This window comes from Phragmites australis, chromosome 3 (genome assembly GCF_958298935.1).
Source record: "Phragmites australis chromosome 3, lpPhrAust1.1, whole genome shotgun sequence".
Classification (NCBI taxonomy): domain Eukaryota; kingdom Viridiplantae; phylum Streptophyta; class Magnoliopsida; order Poales; family Poaceae; genus Phragmites; species Phragmites australis.
Window position 1 is genome coordinate 5,400,810 of NC_084923.1, and position 12,583 is coordinate 5,413,392.

At 41.8% G+C, this 12,583-nt stretch overlaps 1 protein-coding gene and 1 pseudogene across 1 annotated transcript; one reads left to right on the forward strand and one right to left on the reverse strand.

Annotated features, from left to right (window-relative positions):
* Positions 1-3,005: 3,005 nt before the first annotated feature.
* LOC133910454 (protein STRUBBELIG-RECEPTOR FAMILY 6-like) lies at positions 3,006-7,013 on the forward strand (annotated as a pseudogene).
* Positions 7,014-7,314: 301 nt separating this feature from the next.
* On the reverse strand, positions 7,315-12,091 carry LOC133910918 (ATPase 10, plasma membrane-type-like). Its single transcript, XM_062353155.1, has 20 exons — positions 12,026-12,091; positions 11,824-11,943; positions 11,619-11,717; positions 11,389-11,526; positions 11,178-11,312; positions 10,904-11,083; positions 10,491-10,697; positions 10,289-10,408; positions 10,078-10,197; positions 9,859-9,981; positions 9,618-9,722; positions 9,368-9,512; positions 8,894-9,294; positions 8,771-8,803; positions 8,610-8,691; positions 8,356-8,516; positions 8,100-8,273; positions 7,794-7,976; positions 7,551-7,723; positions 7,315-7,455 (listed from the first exon to the last, which is right to left on the reverse strand). Exons 1-20 carry the CDS (start codon positions 12,089-12,091, stop codon positions 7,359-7,361), a joined length of 2,862 nt encoding a protein of 953 aa, XP_062209139.1. The 3' UTR covers positions 7,315-7,358.
* Between the last annotated feature and the right edge of the window lie 492 nt (positions 12,092-12,583).

The window sequence follows — 12,583 nt, forward strand, 5'->3', positions numbered from 1 at the left end:
AGGTAAATTGTTTTATTTTATTTTATTCGAAGTATGTATTTGATACTATTCTCGAGAATTCTGTGCGTATCATCTACTTAATCCAGAGACTGATACAGGAGGCACAGGGGAACCCGAGGTCAGGGTCCTGACACCTGCTATCTCAAACGATTACGTTATCTACATGAATGAGGATGTTAATGACATAGGGAAGGCAAAAAATTCCAACTCATATAAAGAGGTCACGATAAGTGAGCATTCGTCTGAGTGGCTTAATGCCACAAATGATGAATTAACGTCTATGAGCGATAATGATGTATGTGACCTAGTAAAAATCCCGACGGTGCAAAAATAGTAGGCTGTTAATGGGTCTACAAAACCAAGCATGAGTATAAGGGGAACATCGAAAGATTCAAAGCGAGGCTCGTAGCTAAAGGCTTCTCGCAAAGAGAAGGGATCGACTATAATGAAACTTTCTCTCCTGTATCAAGTAAAGATTTTTTCAGAATAATTATGACGCTTGTAGCATATTATAATTTATAGCTGTATCAGATGGACATAAAGACAATATTCCTTAATAGTGACTTGGAATAAAATGTTTACATGACTTAATCGGAAGGTTTTGTCGTGAAAAGTAAGGAACTTTGGGATGTCATCTTAAGAAATCAATTTATGGTCTAAAACAAGCATCTAGGTTGTAGTATCTCAAGTTTGATGAAGTCATTAGAAATTAAGGTTTTAAAGAAAATAAAGTTGATGACTGCATTTATGTAAAGTTTAAAAGTGAAAATTCACCATCTTAGTTCTTTACGTGGATGGTATCTTATTAGTCAATAGCGATAAGGATATGTTGTTTGAGATCAAGAGATTTTTCCCCACTAATTTCGATATGAAGGATCCCGGTGAAGTTTCTTACGTTATTTGCATTGAGATTCACCGAGATCGGTCCAAAGGAGTATTAAGTTTGTTTTGAAAGGCATACATTGATAGAGTACTGAAGAAATACAATATGCATAAGTGCTCTACCACGTCTGCTCTTATTGTTAAGTGCGATAAGTTTGGGACATTTCAATGCTCGAGGAACCAATATAAGTTGATCAAATAAAGTTAGTTCTCTATGCTTCAGCTGTTGGAAGAATTATGTATACTCAAGTATATATTCGCCCTGATTTAGATTTTGTGACTAGGATGCTTGGCAGATACCAGTCAAATTCAGGATCGAATCACTGGAAAGCCATTAAGAAAGTCATTTGCTATTTTTCAAGGCACTATGAGTTACATGCTCATATTTAGAAAAACTGATAACCTCAAAGTTGTTGGTTGTTTAGATGTAGACTTTGCAGGGTGTGTGGATACTAAGAAATCCACGTCAGGTTATATCTTCATCCTAGCTGGAGGAGCTATCTTGTGAAAAGGCTTCAAACAGACATTTACGGCATCATCAACGATGCAAGATGAGTTTGTAGCATGTTATGAGTCTAACAGTTAGGCTGTATGACTAAATAACTTTATCCCGGGATTAAGAGTGGTAGATAGCATTTCAAAACCACTTACGTTATACTACGATAATTAACTCGTAGTTTTCTATACGAGTAACAACAAGTTAAGTGGTGTTGCTAAACATATCGACATTAAGTATCATATTGTGAAAGATAGAATCTAGGATCAAGCAATTAGTATCAAGCGTATAAGTACTAAATCAATGCTTATGGATCCGCTAACTAAAGGTTTACCACCCCATATTTTTCATGACAATGTTGTCGTCATGGAGTTGTTAGAAAACCTATGATTTTGGATAAGAGGACAATGATACAAATCAACTCCCATTAAGAATAATAAATTTTTATTTTGAGATGGAGTAGTATGCTATTTAGGTTTCAGTGGTATCTCATTAGCCACTTCAACGTTTTGCCTTAGTGTGCTATTTCATTAAGAGTGGACTTATGATGTTAGTCTTACGATCAAGTGGGATGTTGAAATTGATCTCGATAGTCTTTAATGCACCCTAACAAAAAGAGGCTGAGAAAGAGGGGGAGTCCAATCTCCCCCATGTGCTTTGATCAGGAGCGCAACAAACTCTTGGTTCCGGTCCCATCTCAGCTAGCGCCACATAAATACGTGAGGAGGGGAGCCGACACCTACTTGACAATTCGTGTTAGGTTAAACTCCTCCCACATCTCTAGTCAATACGATCTCCACAGGTGCTGCACTATCAAGCCAGCGACCATTTATATCATCGTGTACGTCTACACCGACACGATCATGCTCTTCAATCTCATCTGATAGCGTTACCGAACATCAGCATATCTACGTATTTCCGCTCTTATGAGTTGTCTAATACTAGGGCTATCTTTATATGAATTAGCTCATGTTTATATCAAACATGACCTTTAAAAAGAGAAAGAACTCTAGCACTGTAGGGTCCAGCTTGTTGCCACGATGGAAACGGCAAGCACATTTCAATCTCCTACATGTTATGGCTTCTGTCTACCGCACGTAGATTGAAACTAGAACGCGTCTTGTGCCATTGGGTCATCATTGTAGCATTGAAAAATGCAACTCCATAATATATTATACATATATGATCTATTTCGATCGTTTATTTCTTTTACTTGATACTTATTTATCTATTGATTCTCTCACATATTTTATAAATTTATATATATATATATTTTTTTCACATGCCACATGGTTTTTTCCTTGTGAAAATTTCCCTACCTTGTAGGGCTGAAGGAAGAAAAAACACTCGCATCGCACCATTGCATGAATATGACAAACGAGCACATGCCATTCCATGCGATGCCAAATGGTTTTATCCTTTTACTTTTTTTCTTTCTTTCGAAGGATTCAGCCTGGAGCGCTGTACTGGTAGTCTGGTACGACGAATCAATGCACCGCCCATCGTGCTGATAAATAACGGAATAATCTGAAGCTTCGTGTCGCTAATGTTTTTTGTATTCTAACCTCTGTTACAGTTGGGAAGCAGGGGCCAAGCCAAAATTCCTCTGGCGCTGACCACAACGGATATGGCTGGAAGGCACTTGGCACGTTCAGAGAATGTTCAAGGGTAATGACCTTTGTCGATTCCAATAATTGCCATCCTACGTTGATTGTCCTATGAGTTGCATTCGTGATGATAAATGGCCGGAATTTTCTTTTTTTATCTATACTTTATAAAATACATATTATAATTTTATAAAATATACGAGTTATATCATATTCAACTGCATCGTTGATCAAATAGTTACCATATAAAATTAAACTTCATTTCCTCTTTAAAAATATATTTAATCTCTTATTATTTATTTTTCATACCTAAATGTCTAATATTTACTTTCTATAAATTTTGAAAATACATTCAATCTTTTATCATTTGTCTTTTATATTTAGACGTCTAATATTTATCTTCTATATATAGATTTATAATGTTTGATTTAACTGTGTAAAATATGTGTGCAGTTAGTAGTTTTTTTAAAAAATTCTCGATTTTCTACCTAACTAACCCTTTACGGCCAAGCAAATCACAAAATTGCCCCTGAAAGGGACACCAGCAGCTGACCCGGGTCCCGAGTTCTTGTCTCGGCTCTCTGTTGCCAGCTGCTGCTGTAGCTGTGCTAGTTTCCAACGCACAATTCAGAGTTGAAAAAAGCAGCAGCAAAATCTGAAAAAAGGGGGAATAAATCAATTGGATTTGGAGGGCGTACTCTCCGAGGCAAGAAAGCACTTTCCTTTTCATTTTGTACTCCCTCTTATTATATTTCCCTTTGTTTGATGCTGTAGCATATTCCGGATTCTCCGGAAATTTAGCCTACATTTTTTTTACATGTGCATTTTCACTGCACGATCTATTTTGAAGACTTGGGGTGCGGAATAGGAGTCGAACTCCTGTCAGCTCCCTTTATCTATAGAGTTTTGTTACTGGGCTACAAGATCGTCCGCAATTTGACCTACAATATGAATAACTTTGACTCGTTAGTTGAGCTGTGAGTGCCCAATTCTATCATTCACTCAACCTTGTTTGGTGTGGGAGTTCGGTTGATAATCATCCTATATCAATTAACGTTGCAGTGACACGAGCCAAAACAGCCTTGGTGGTGGAAGCTAGATACCGTACAATCTTCCCACTAATAAGCTTGAGAGGCTGTAAGCTCCTAGAATGATATCATGCATTTGAAATTTTCTCTAAACTATTCTGTTTGCATGGCTGTTTAGATGATTCTTGTTTTGCAGCGATCTTGCAGGAAACCAGTTTGGTGGAAATATACCCTACTCGATTTTCTTAATGTCTAATCTTAAGTATTTGTGAGTATCTTTGCTATCAGGAGTTCATTTTGCCTTGAAATGTATATAATCTAGAAGGTCTAAATCAGTTTTTCTTTCTATATGCAGAAACCCTAATCATAACCAATTACAAGGAAGATGACCGACGTATTTTCCAACCTTTATAGTTTGACAGAACTGTGAGTACTTCTTTGTGGGCATTGTCAGAAGTGTCTTAAGGTGTCTAGTAAAATCCCTCATCTTTGTTCATACTCATTGTGTTTTTATTATCTTATCATTTTTTATCTAATTTGATGCAGGGATCTCTCCTTCAATTCTCTCACAGGTGACCTACCACAAAGTTTCACTGGATTATCAAGCCTGAAACATTTGTAAGAAAGGACACATGTGGATTCATTTTCATCTCCTAGACATGTGTTGTTAGAGTGTCTTGCATTAACTCATTCCTTTTGTTCTCAGATGTTTGCAGAACAATCAATTTACAGGTTATATCAATGTCCTAGCTAATCTCCCCCTTGATGCTCTGTAAGTAATCAACTTTGCGATTCATTGGTGCTTTATTTGCATATGCAGTACCATATCTTCTATTAACTCCTAATATTTGTACTTTTGCTTTTATAGGTGTATATGGCTCTATGTAGAAAGAAAAACTGATTGTTTGCAACACTCCTGGCGCATATCTTGTCCATGATCCTGGCTTGCTGGATTCGGACAATGGATGCAGTAATATCCATTTGAATAAAATGAATATATGCCACTTTTCTTGTTTACTCTATTCAGGTTCTGGCCATCAAGAAACTAGACAGTACTGTGATGCCATTCCAATCATCTGATGACTTTGCTGAACTGGTCTCAAACATTTCAAAATTGCACCATCCAAATCTCAATGAGCTTGTGGGCTATTGCATGGAACATGGACAACACTTGCTTGTGTACGATTTCAACAGGAATGGATCGCTTCATGGTCTACTCCACCTTTCAGACGAATACAGCAAGCCACTCAGCTGGAACTCTCGTGTCAAGATCGCACTAGGCTCTGCCCGTGCACTGGAGTAAGTGGAAAATGAACTCTGTGTCATTCTGGATGGTATGATATTGAGTCAACATGCTGTTCTAGCATTGTACATGATTTTGAATACTGTGCAAGTTTCCATGTCGTGTGTGTCCCAATCCAACTGGACAGGAAAAGGGCCTTGTTTATTTGATCCATACATAGTTGCATAAATAACTTATTGCTAACTTCACAACTTAAATTTATTATCTTACTGCTAGTGACAATCAAATTAATTGTGTTGCAGTTATCATGCTGTCTGAATCTCTGAGCTGGGGGCATCTTTGCGTATCATGCGTAGGCTTTTTTTATGCATGTCTTTCGCTCGGATTATTGGCTAAACATTGACAAAAATATACTCACTGAATGATTTCAGGACTTGCTTCAATGATTATTTGTTCATTACATGATCTACTGCAACATTATGTGTTCCTTTTGAAATATGTAGACCCTGAAATATAATTCGTAGGTACCTTCATGAAATATGTTCTCCATCCATTGTCCATAAGAATTTCAAGTCATCCAACATTTTACTGGACTCAGAATTCAATCCACACCTTTCAGATGCTGGACTTGCAAGCTTCATTCCTGGTGCTGAATTCCAGGTAAGCTCTGATCAATATACTCTTGCGTCCATTTTAAGAGGACTGATTGCACAGTTGCATGTAAAAGAAATTAATTACATGGAGTATTCTTGGGTTGCTAAGCTATAAAAAAATCAGTTTAACGAGACTATAAAAGCTGCTGCGATGATTTACACCAACCTACACTGATGAGAAAAAACAAACATCTTGTTTATGTTCTTGGTTATTTAGGTATGCATGAGCTAGTCATTCTAACCTAGCATTTTACATACTATGGCTCACTAAACATCCTCTTAATGTATACAGTCAAACAAACTTCGACAGGCAGCAGAACAAAGTGCCGGATACACAGCCCCAGAGGTGGACATGACTGGTCAGTACACCCTCAAGAGTGATGTCTACGGCTTTGGAGTTGTCATGCTTGAGCTATTGACGGGACGTAGGCCTTTCGATGGGTACACACTCAATCTCTCATCACCAATTTTCAGCTTTTGAATAGTTATAAATTTGGTGATTGATGTTCCTATCTGTCATTACGTGACTGTTTGCATCACAGCTCTAGACCCAGGTCAGAGCAGTCACTCGTGCGGTGGGTGACTCCGCAGCTGCACGACATTGATGCATTGGGCAGGATGGTCGATCCCGGACTTAAGGGTTTGTACCCAGCCAAATCTCTATCCCGATTTGCTGACGTTCTCGCCCTTTGTGTCCAGGTAGGAGTTCCATTCTCCATCTATGGAAACTAGTCACATGAAACAAACGTATCCATCTAAATAACGTCTGAACCTTGTGGACCAAATTCTTGTTGCAGTCTGAACCAGAATTCAGGCCACCAATGTCAGAGGTGGTGCAAGCATTGGTTCGGCTTGTTCAGAGGGCTAACATGACGAAGAGAATGCTCGACGGAGACACTTCTCGGCCAGCAGATGACCAGGACCAAGATTTCATATGATAGAAGCAAATCCCTTGCCTTTATGTGGCATCTCACGTTGCTTTCATTTTGTTTGCCTAGCGCCTTGCGGAGAGAAATGGAAGAGGAAAGCAGAAAAGTTTTCGGTTTCATCAGTACATAATCACAGGTTTCGCTTGATAACAAAGGATTGGTGTTCTATGATTGTATTGTGTCTATAAAGCAGCACCTTGATCTTACATTAGTTCGATTCTGTTAGATTCTTTGGCTAGATCATATGCAAATGACATGACAAATAAAAGTACAAAACGATGGCGTCAAGTTTGCTGAATATGAAGTTTTCAAGTAGCCTCAGTAGTGCTGCATCAGCTGAGAACTCTGGTGGGTATGATAATGAATCTGCTCTACCAAATCTCTTTTATTTAGCATCCCCTTATTATAAGGATGCAAATATGGTTCATACTGAGGGTGCAACTTGAAAGCAGTGTTTCAGGAGAAGTTGCCGCTTTATTACTCTGAAAACACCACACCACCTCAAGGCTCAAGCAGATCATCAGACCGTTTGAGCCGTCCGAATGATGTGAGAATCCACACGCTTCAACCTCATCACAGACTCCACATGCGCTCTCAGTGCGTGCCTTTCTCCCAACCTGCGAAAAAAAAAACTCTTATTCTTCTTCAGTATCCTGCCATGGCATTTCCCAAGTAAGAAGAAGAAACCTTCCAATCCCCACAGCTTTTTCACCTGGAGATATCGGCGCGCCGCCTCGCTTGATCTACGATCAGAGAGGACGGTGTTGCACTGGCGAGAAGATGATCAGAGAAGGCCCTCCGCTGAACATCTCTCTGAGTCTGGGAAAGCGCCCACCTGGCCTCCCGGTCCTCCTTGCCGAAGTCTCTCCTCCTTGTAAATGCAGTCTGAAGCATGAACGATGCAAGCATGAGCAAACTCTGAAGGAGGGAAGCAAGAAGAACTACTGTGCTGTACCTTTCTGTCGAAGAGCAAGTTCCATGCTTTACCGCTTAGGATGTATCGGACGGCGATCTTGATCAGATCAAGTGGCACATAGAACACCAGGCTGTACAGCCATATGGCGCCGGCCCAGCGCCATCCGATCGCGCTGATCGACGCGAAGCCGATGGTGGCATAGACGGCAACAAGGGTAGCCACCTGCAGATCAAGAACTTCAGTTAGAAGCACATCTTTACTGAAACTTCAGTAGAAGGTGACAAACAAGAACTCGCTGAACTCCGATGCAGTTTACTCTTCATCTTGATTGACTCAGAAACTCACCAATTGTGCTACGACGAAAGCACAGATCAGCAGAGCTCCAGGTCTGTCGAGGTAGGATAAGCCCCGGCTGCGTGTGACGAATATCAGAGCCTGGCTGATGATGCTGATCTGCAGGTACATAGCCGACGAGATCTTTTCGACGTCTTGCTTGAGGGATCTCACCTTGAAATGTGACTGCAATTTCAGAAACACGATGCTTTGGTCGGTTGATCTATCAAACATATTGTTGAGACCTTGATGCTGCAACCGATGTTACCTCAAAGAACGTGGTCCTTGTGACTGCCCAGTAGAAGAGGACGGTGACCAATGCAAGGTAGGTTCCCATGACAACTCCAGTTGCAAAGATCTCGTTCAGCTTCCACCTATCCGGTCTTCGCGACGGCTTCACGCGATCCTTCGATATCGCCATGATGGTCCCTGTTCAGAGTACACGCCAAATAAATCAACCTGGTGTGTAATCATGCAGCCATTTCAGAAAGAGATGAGATGAGAAGTTCAGAGATGCATCACCGTCATTCAGTACGGCTATGATCAGAACCATAAACGGAGGGAAGTCGTACTCCCATATTGAGGCCAGAAGAACAAAACCTAGCTGTATCATTGAAAAAAGATTAATTTGATACTACTTTGCAATGGAAGAATCGTGTATTAAAAATTCATTTGGTTCTTACCACTATCCGTATGGTGATGGAAACGGCATAAATCTGGAGGGATGAAGCAGCAGTTAGAGGAAGCCAATTTTACCACTGAATTTTACTGTGTCGTGTAGTACTGAATGTAAAGAAGAACTGGACCGTGTAGTTCTTCATGCGCTGGAATATGGCGCGGCTGGTCAGGACGGCGCTGACGATCACGCTAAGGCCGGGCTCAGTGAGCACGATGTCGGCGGCGCCCCTCGCGGCGTCCGTCGCGTCGGACACCGCGATGCCGATGTCCGCCTTCTTGAGCGCCGGCGCGTCGTTCACGCCGTCTCCCGTCATCCCGCAGACGTGGCCCTCCCCCTGCAGGATCCTCACGATCTCGTACTTGTGCTCCGGGAACACGCCGGCGAACCCGTCGGCGTTCTCGACGAGCTCGTCGACCGGAACCGCCGCGCTCTCGCCGTTGTGACGGCCGAACAGTGAAGCCGACGGGTGCATGTTCGTGCCCATCCCCAGGCGCCGGCCGGTCTCCTTTGCGATGGCCAGGTGATCACCTGCACAAACGGAGCCACCGATCAAGTTCTTGGCATGCTGCAGAGACGAGCACAAATTCATGCCCGTGCCCACCAGTGATCATCTTCACACAGACGCCAAGATCGAGCGCTCTGCGTATGGTGTCGGCGCTGTCGTGCCGCGGCGGATCGAACAACGGCAGCAAGCCACAGATGATCCATGGTCCACCGGGGCTGTGCCTTGATCTTTCTGGGATCTCCTGGTACAAGTCATCGAGTGATTGCTAGGTAGCAACTAGGGATACTCCAGAGTTCAGAATGCAGTAATGACCAACAAATCAGCTAGTTTGGATTTGATGTGGCACCTGGTAAGCAACTGCTAGTGAACGGAGTCCCCTCTCGGCAAATCTGTCGACTACCATCTGCACCCTTTCAGCGATGTCAACTTTGTTGTAGCACAAATTTAATATCTGAAAGATGAACAGCATGAGAAGTTCAGATCTTTGAGGAGTTGCATTTAGTCACCACAGCATCATAGTAGTTCTGAAAAGAACGGCCTATACTGAAAGAGGGCAAATGCACTAAGAATCCAAGATACAGGAGCACCTGCTCCGGAGCACCTTTGCTGACCCGGAACCAATTGCCATTGGAATCAAGGTATGTTATAGCTGTTCTCTTATCAACAGGATTGAACGGAAAAAAGTGAACTTCGGTGATGTTGGTGCGTGCCTGAAAAAGAAAAGGTATAATTCTTCTTCGAGAGAATGAGTATAGATAGCATACATGAACCATTCTGAATGCGTAGAAGTCAAAGAAGTTCAGAACCTCTTTGGAGTCAGCTAGCATGTTTATGATGGCCATATCAATTGCATCTTGATTCTCCACTCTTGATGCTCTTGCAGCCAAAAGGATAACCATGTCCTTGTCCATTTCTCTTCTGAAAACCTGAAGTTACCAAAAGGATGGATCAGCTTGCACAGCAATAGTCCCTAAAAAGAATACACGATATTCCTTTTCTTTATTTTTTTTAAAAAACCTCGATTAGGTTTTTGTCGACAGTAAGATGGTTGAGAGTAAGAGTTCCAGTTTTGTCACAGCACAGAACATCCATTCCTGCCATTTCCTCAATGGCTGTCATCCGTTTAGTTATTGCACCCTGCAAAGATTAGAACAAACTTAAGGATGCATGATGCATTAACTATTATCTGAAGAAATATGACAACAATGCCCTAGAACACCTGATGAGATAGGTGATGAGAACCTATTGCAAGAGTGACTGACAGAACAGTAGGCATCGCGATCGGTATCCCTCCGATCAGAAGAACAAGCACATTGTTGATTCCATCTCGGTATGACCGATGTTGCACTGGGAACATGATGATAACCTCAAGAATGACCCCTGCCACGATCGAGCATATACAGAAATTCCCTATGCAGGTCAGAACCTGAAATTTCAGTAGGAAGATTATCATAAACCACTGGGAATCATGTGCAATTAAAGTTTAAAACACACTAAATCACATTCTGTTTGTTAGAGGCTAGCCGTTTTGCAGGATCTGTACAGTGCGTTTTCTTTTCTTTAATATAATGCTTCCCCTACTGGAGTTCTTTTAAAAAAAATCACATTCTGAACATTTTGATGATTTATTACCTTCTGAAAATGGCCAACAACCTCTGTGGAGTCCACCAAATAAGCTGCCTTTCCGAAGAAAGAGTGGATGCCGGTTGCGATGACAACAGCTTCAATTTCTCCATGTTTGCACGTTGAACCGGTGAACACTAGGTCGCCGGTCCTTTTGGTGGCCGGAAGGGATTCACCAGTTAGAGCTGACTGCATGATGAAGAAAACCAGATTACTTGGACATATCAATCATGTTGATCTGAGCATGCTAACAACTGCTACATTGATGGAATTAGGTAATTACCTGGTCAACTTTCAGAGGATCTCCCTCTAGCAAGCGTGCATCCGCTGGAATAATATCACCAAGTCTGATGCTGATAATATCTCCTGGTACCAAAATAGATGCATCTAACTCTTGCCATTGCCCATCTCTAAGAACCTGAAGAGACAACAATGTATGAAGACAGCAAGATGAGACTGAAAAATAGTATATCCTTTTTCTACTCATTCAAAACCTTTGTTTTCGGCGCCAAGTGCGCCATGAGAGCTGCAGCAGCATTGCCAGCATTGTTTTCCTCAATGAAGCTGATGGTTGAGTTGATAACCAGAAGACAGACGATTCCAAGAAAATCCTCCCAGTCAGGACCTTGACTCTGAACAAAGGGGGAAAAAATACCAAAGATCTCCTTTTTGTTGCCGTTATTGAAGTTAGTATTTCAGTAAAAATATCCATGCATAAACTTACACCACCATTTGCTAAGACCAATGCCATCACTGCCGCTGCCTCCATCACCCATGACAAAGGGTTCCACATAAAACTAAGGAACTTCATAATCTTGTTCTCCTGCCAGAAAAAAAAAAAAAAACAGAAAAACAAGAACAGAAACTCAGGAATTCAGAATACGTACATCTTCCAGGAAAATAGTGGGGAATCAAAATGGTCAACTCACACGCTTCTCCTCCAATTTGTTTGCGCCAAACAGCTGCAAGCGTTCTTCAGCATCCGCCGATGAGAGCCCGTTGCGAGATGTGTTGAGCTGCTCAAGAACGTCTTCCAGGGGCAGACTTTCCTGTATCCACACAATGCACGCATTATATTCTTCAGAGAATCCGTGGAATAGGATTTTGCATTCTCGTAACTGACGCACTTACCAAATCAATCTCTTGGCTGCTGAATTTCTCAAGCCCAAGCAAAGGATTGGCTAGTTCATCACCCATTGCTGGTCTCCACGCGAGCGAGGATCTGCGGTTCATCAAGCAGAACATGGTAGGCTCTTCATGTAACTGAATCACACCTTCATGGAAACGGGGAAAATGTAATGTGAAGACGGATCAATGAACTTACCGTTCAAGAATCTGAAGGGCAGAGCATTGGCACAGCGGTTCTTGAATCTTGAGGTGTTAAAAGTGAGGGAGCTGGCAGTTGGCTGCCATCCGTTTTTACCCGCCATATTGACTGCTCCAACCACCGTTCAAACTTCCCCGGCAGGCAGCTGACTGACACTTCAAACCAAACAGTCGCCTTCCTTCTGACGAGGCTATAGGCTCAGGCAGGCTTCGTGCGGAGTCCGTTCCGTTCTGTTAGGGTGTGTTAGGTCATCTCCAACAGTAATATTTGGTTAGTTCTACATGTAATTGAGTGTGTTTCTATTTAGCTAATTAAATTTTAGGTCTTATATGCGGATTTAAAGTTAAGATTATAATTGATTG

Coding starts and splice junctions, on each gene's coding strand:
- LOC133910918 (XM_062353155.1), bottom strand. CDS start 12,091: ATGGGTGATGAACTAGCCAATCCTTTGCTTGGGCTTGAGAAATTCAGC. Junction 11,718..11,823: donor ACAAATTGGAGGAGAAGCGT/GTGAGTTGACCA, acceptor TTTTTCTGGCAG/GAGAACAAGATTATGAAGTT. Junction 7,456..7,550: donor CGGCGCGCCGATATCTCCAG/GTGAAAAAGCTG, acceptor TTTTTTTCGCAG/GTTGGGAGAAAGGCACGCAC.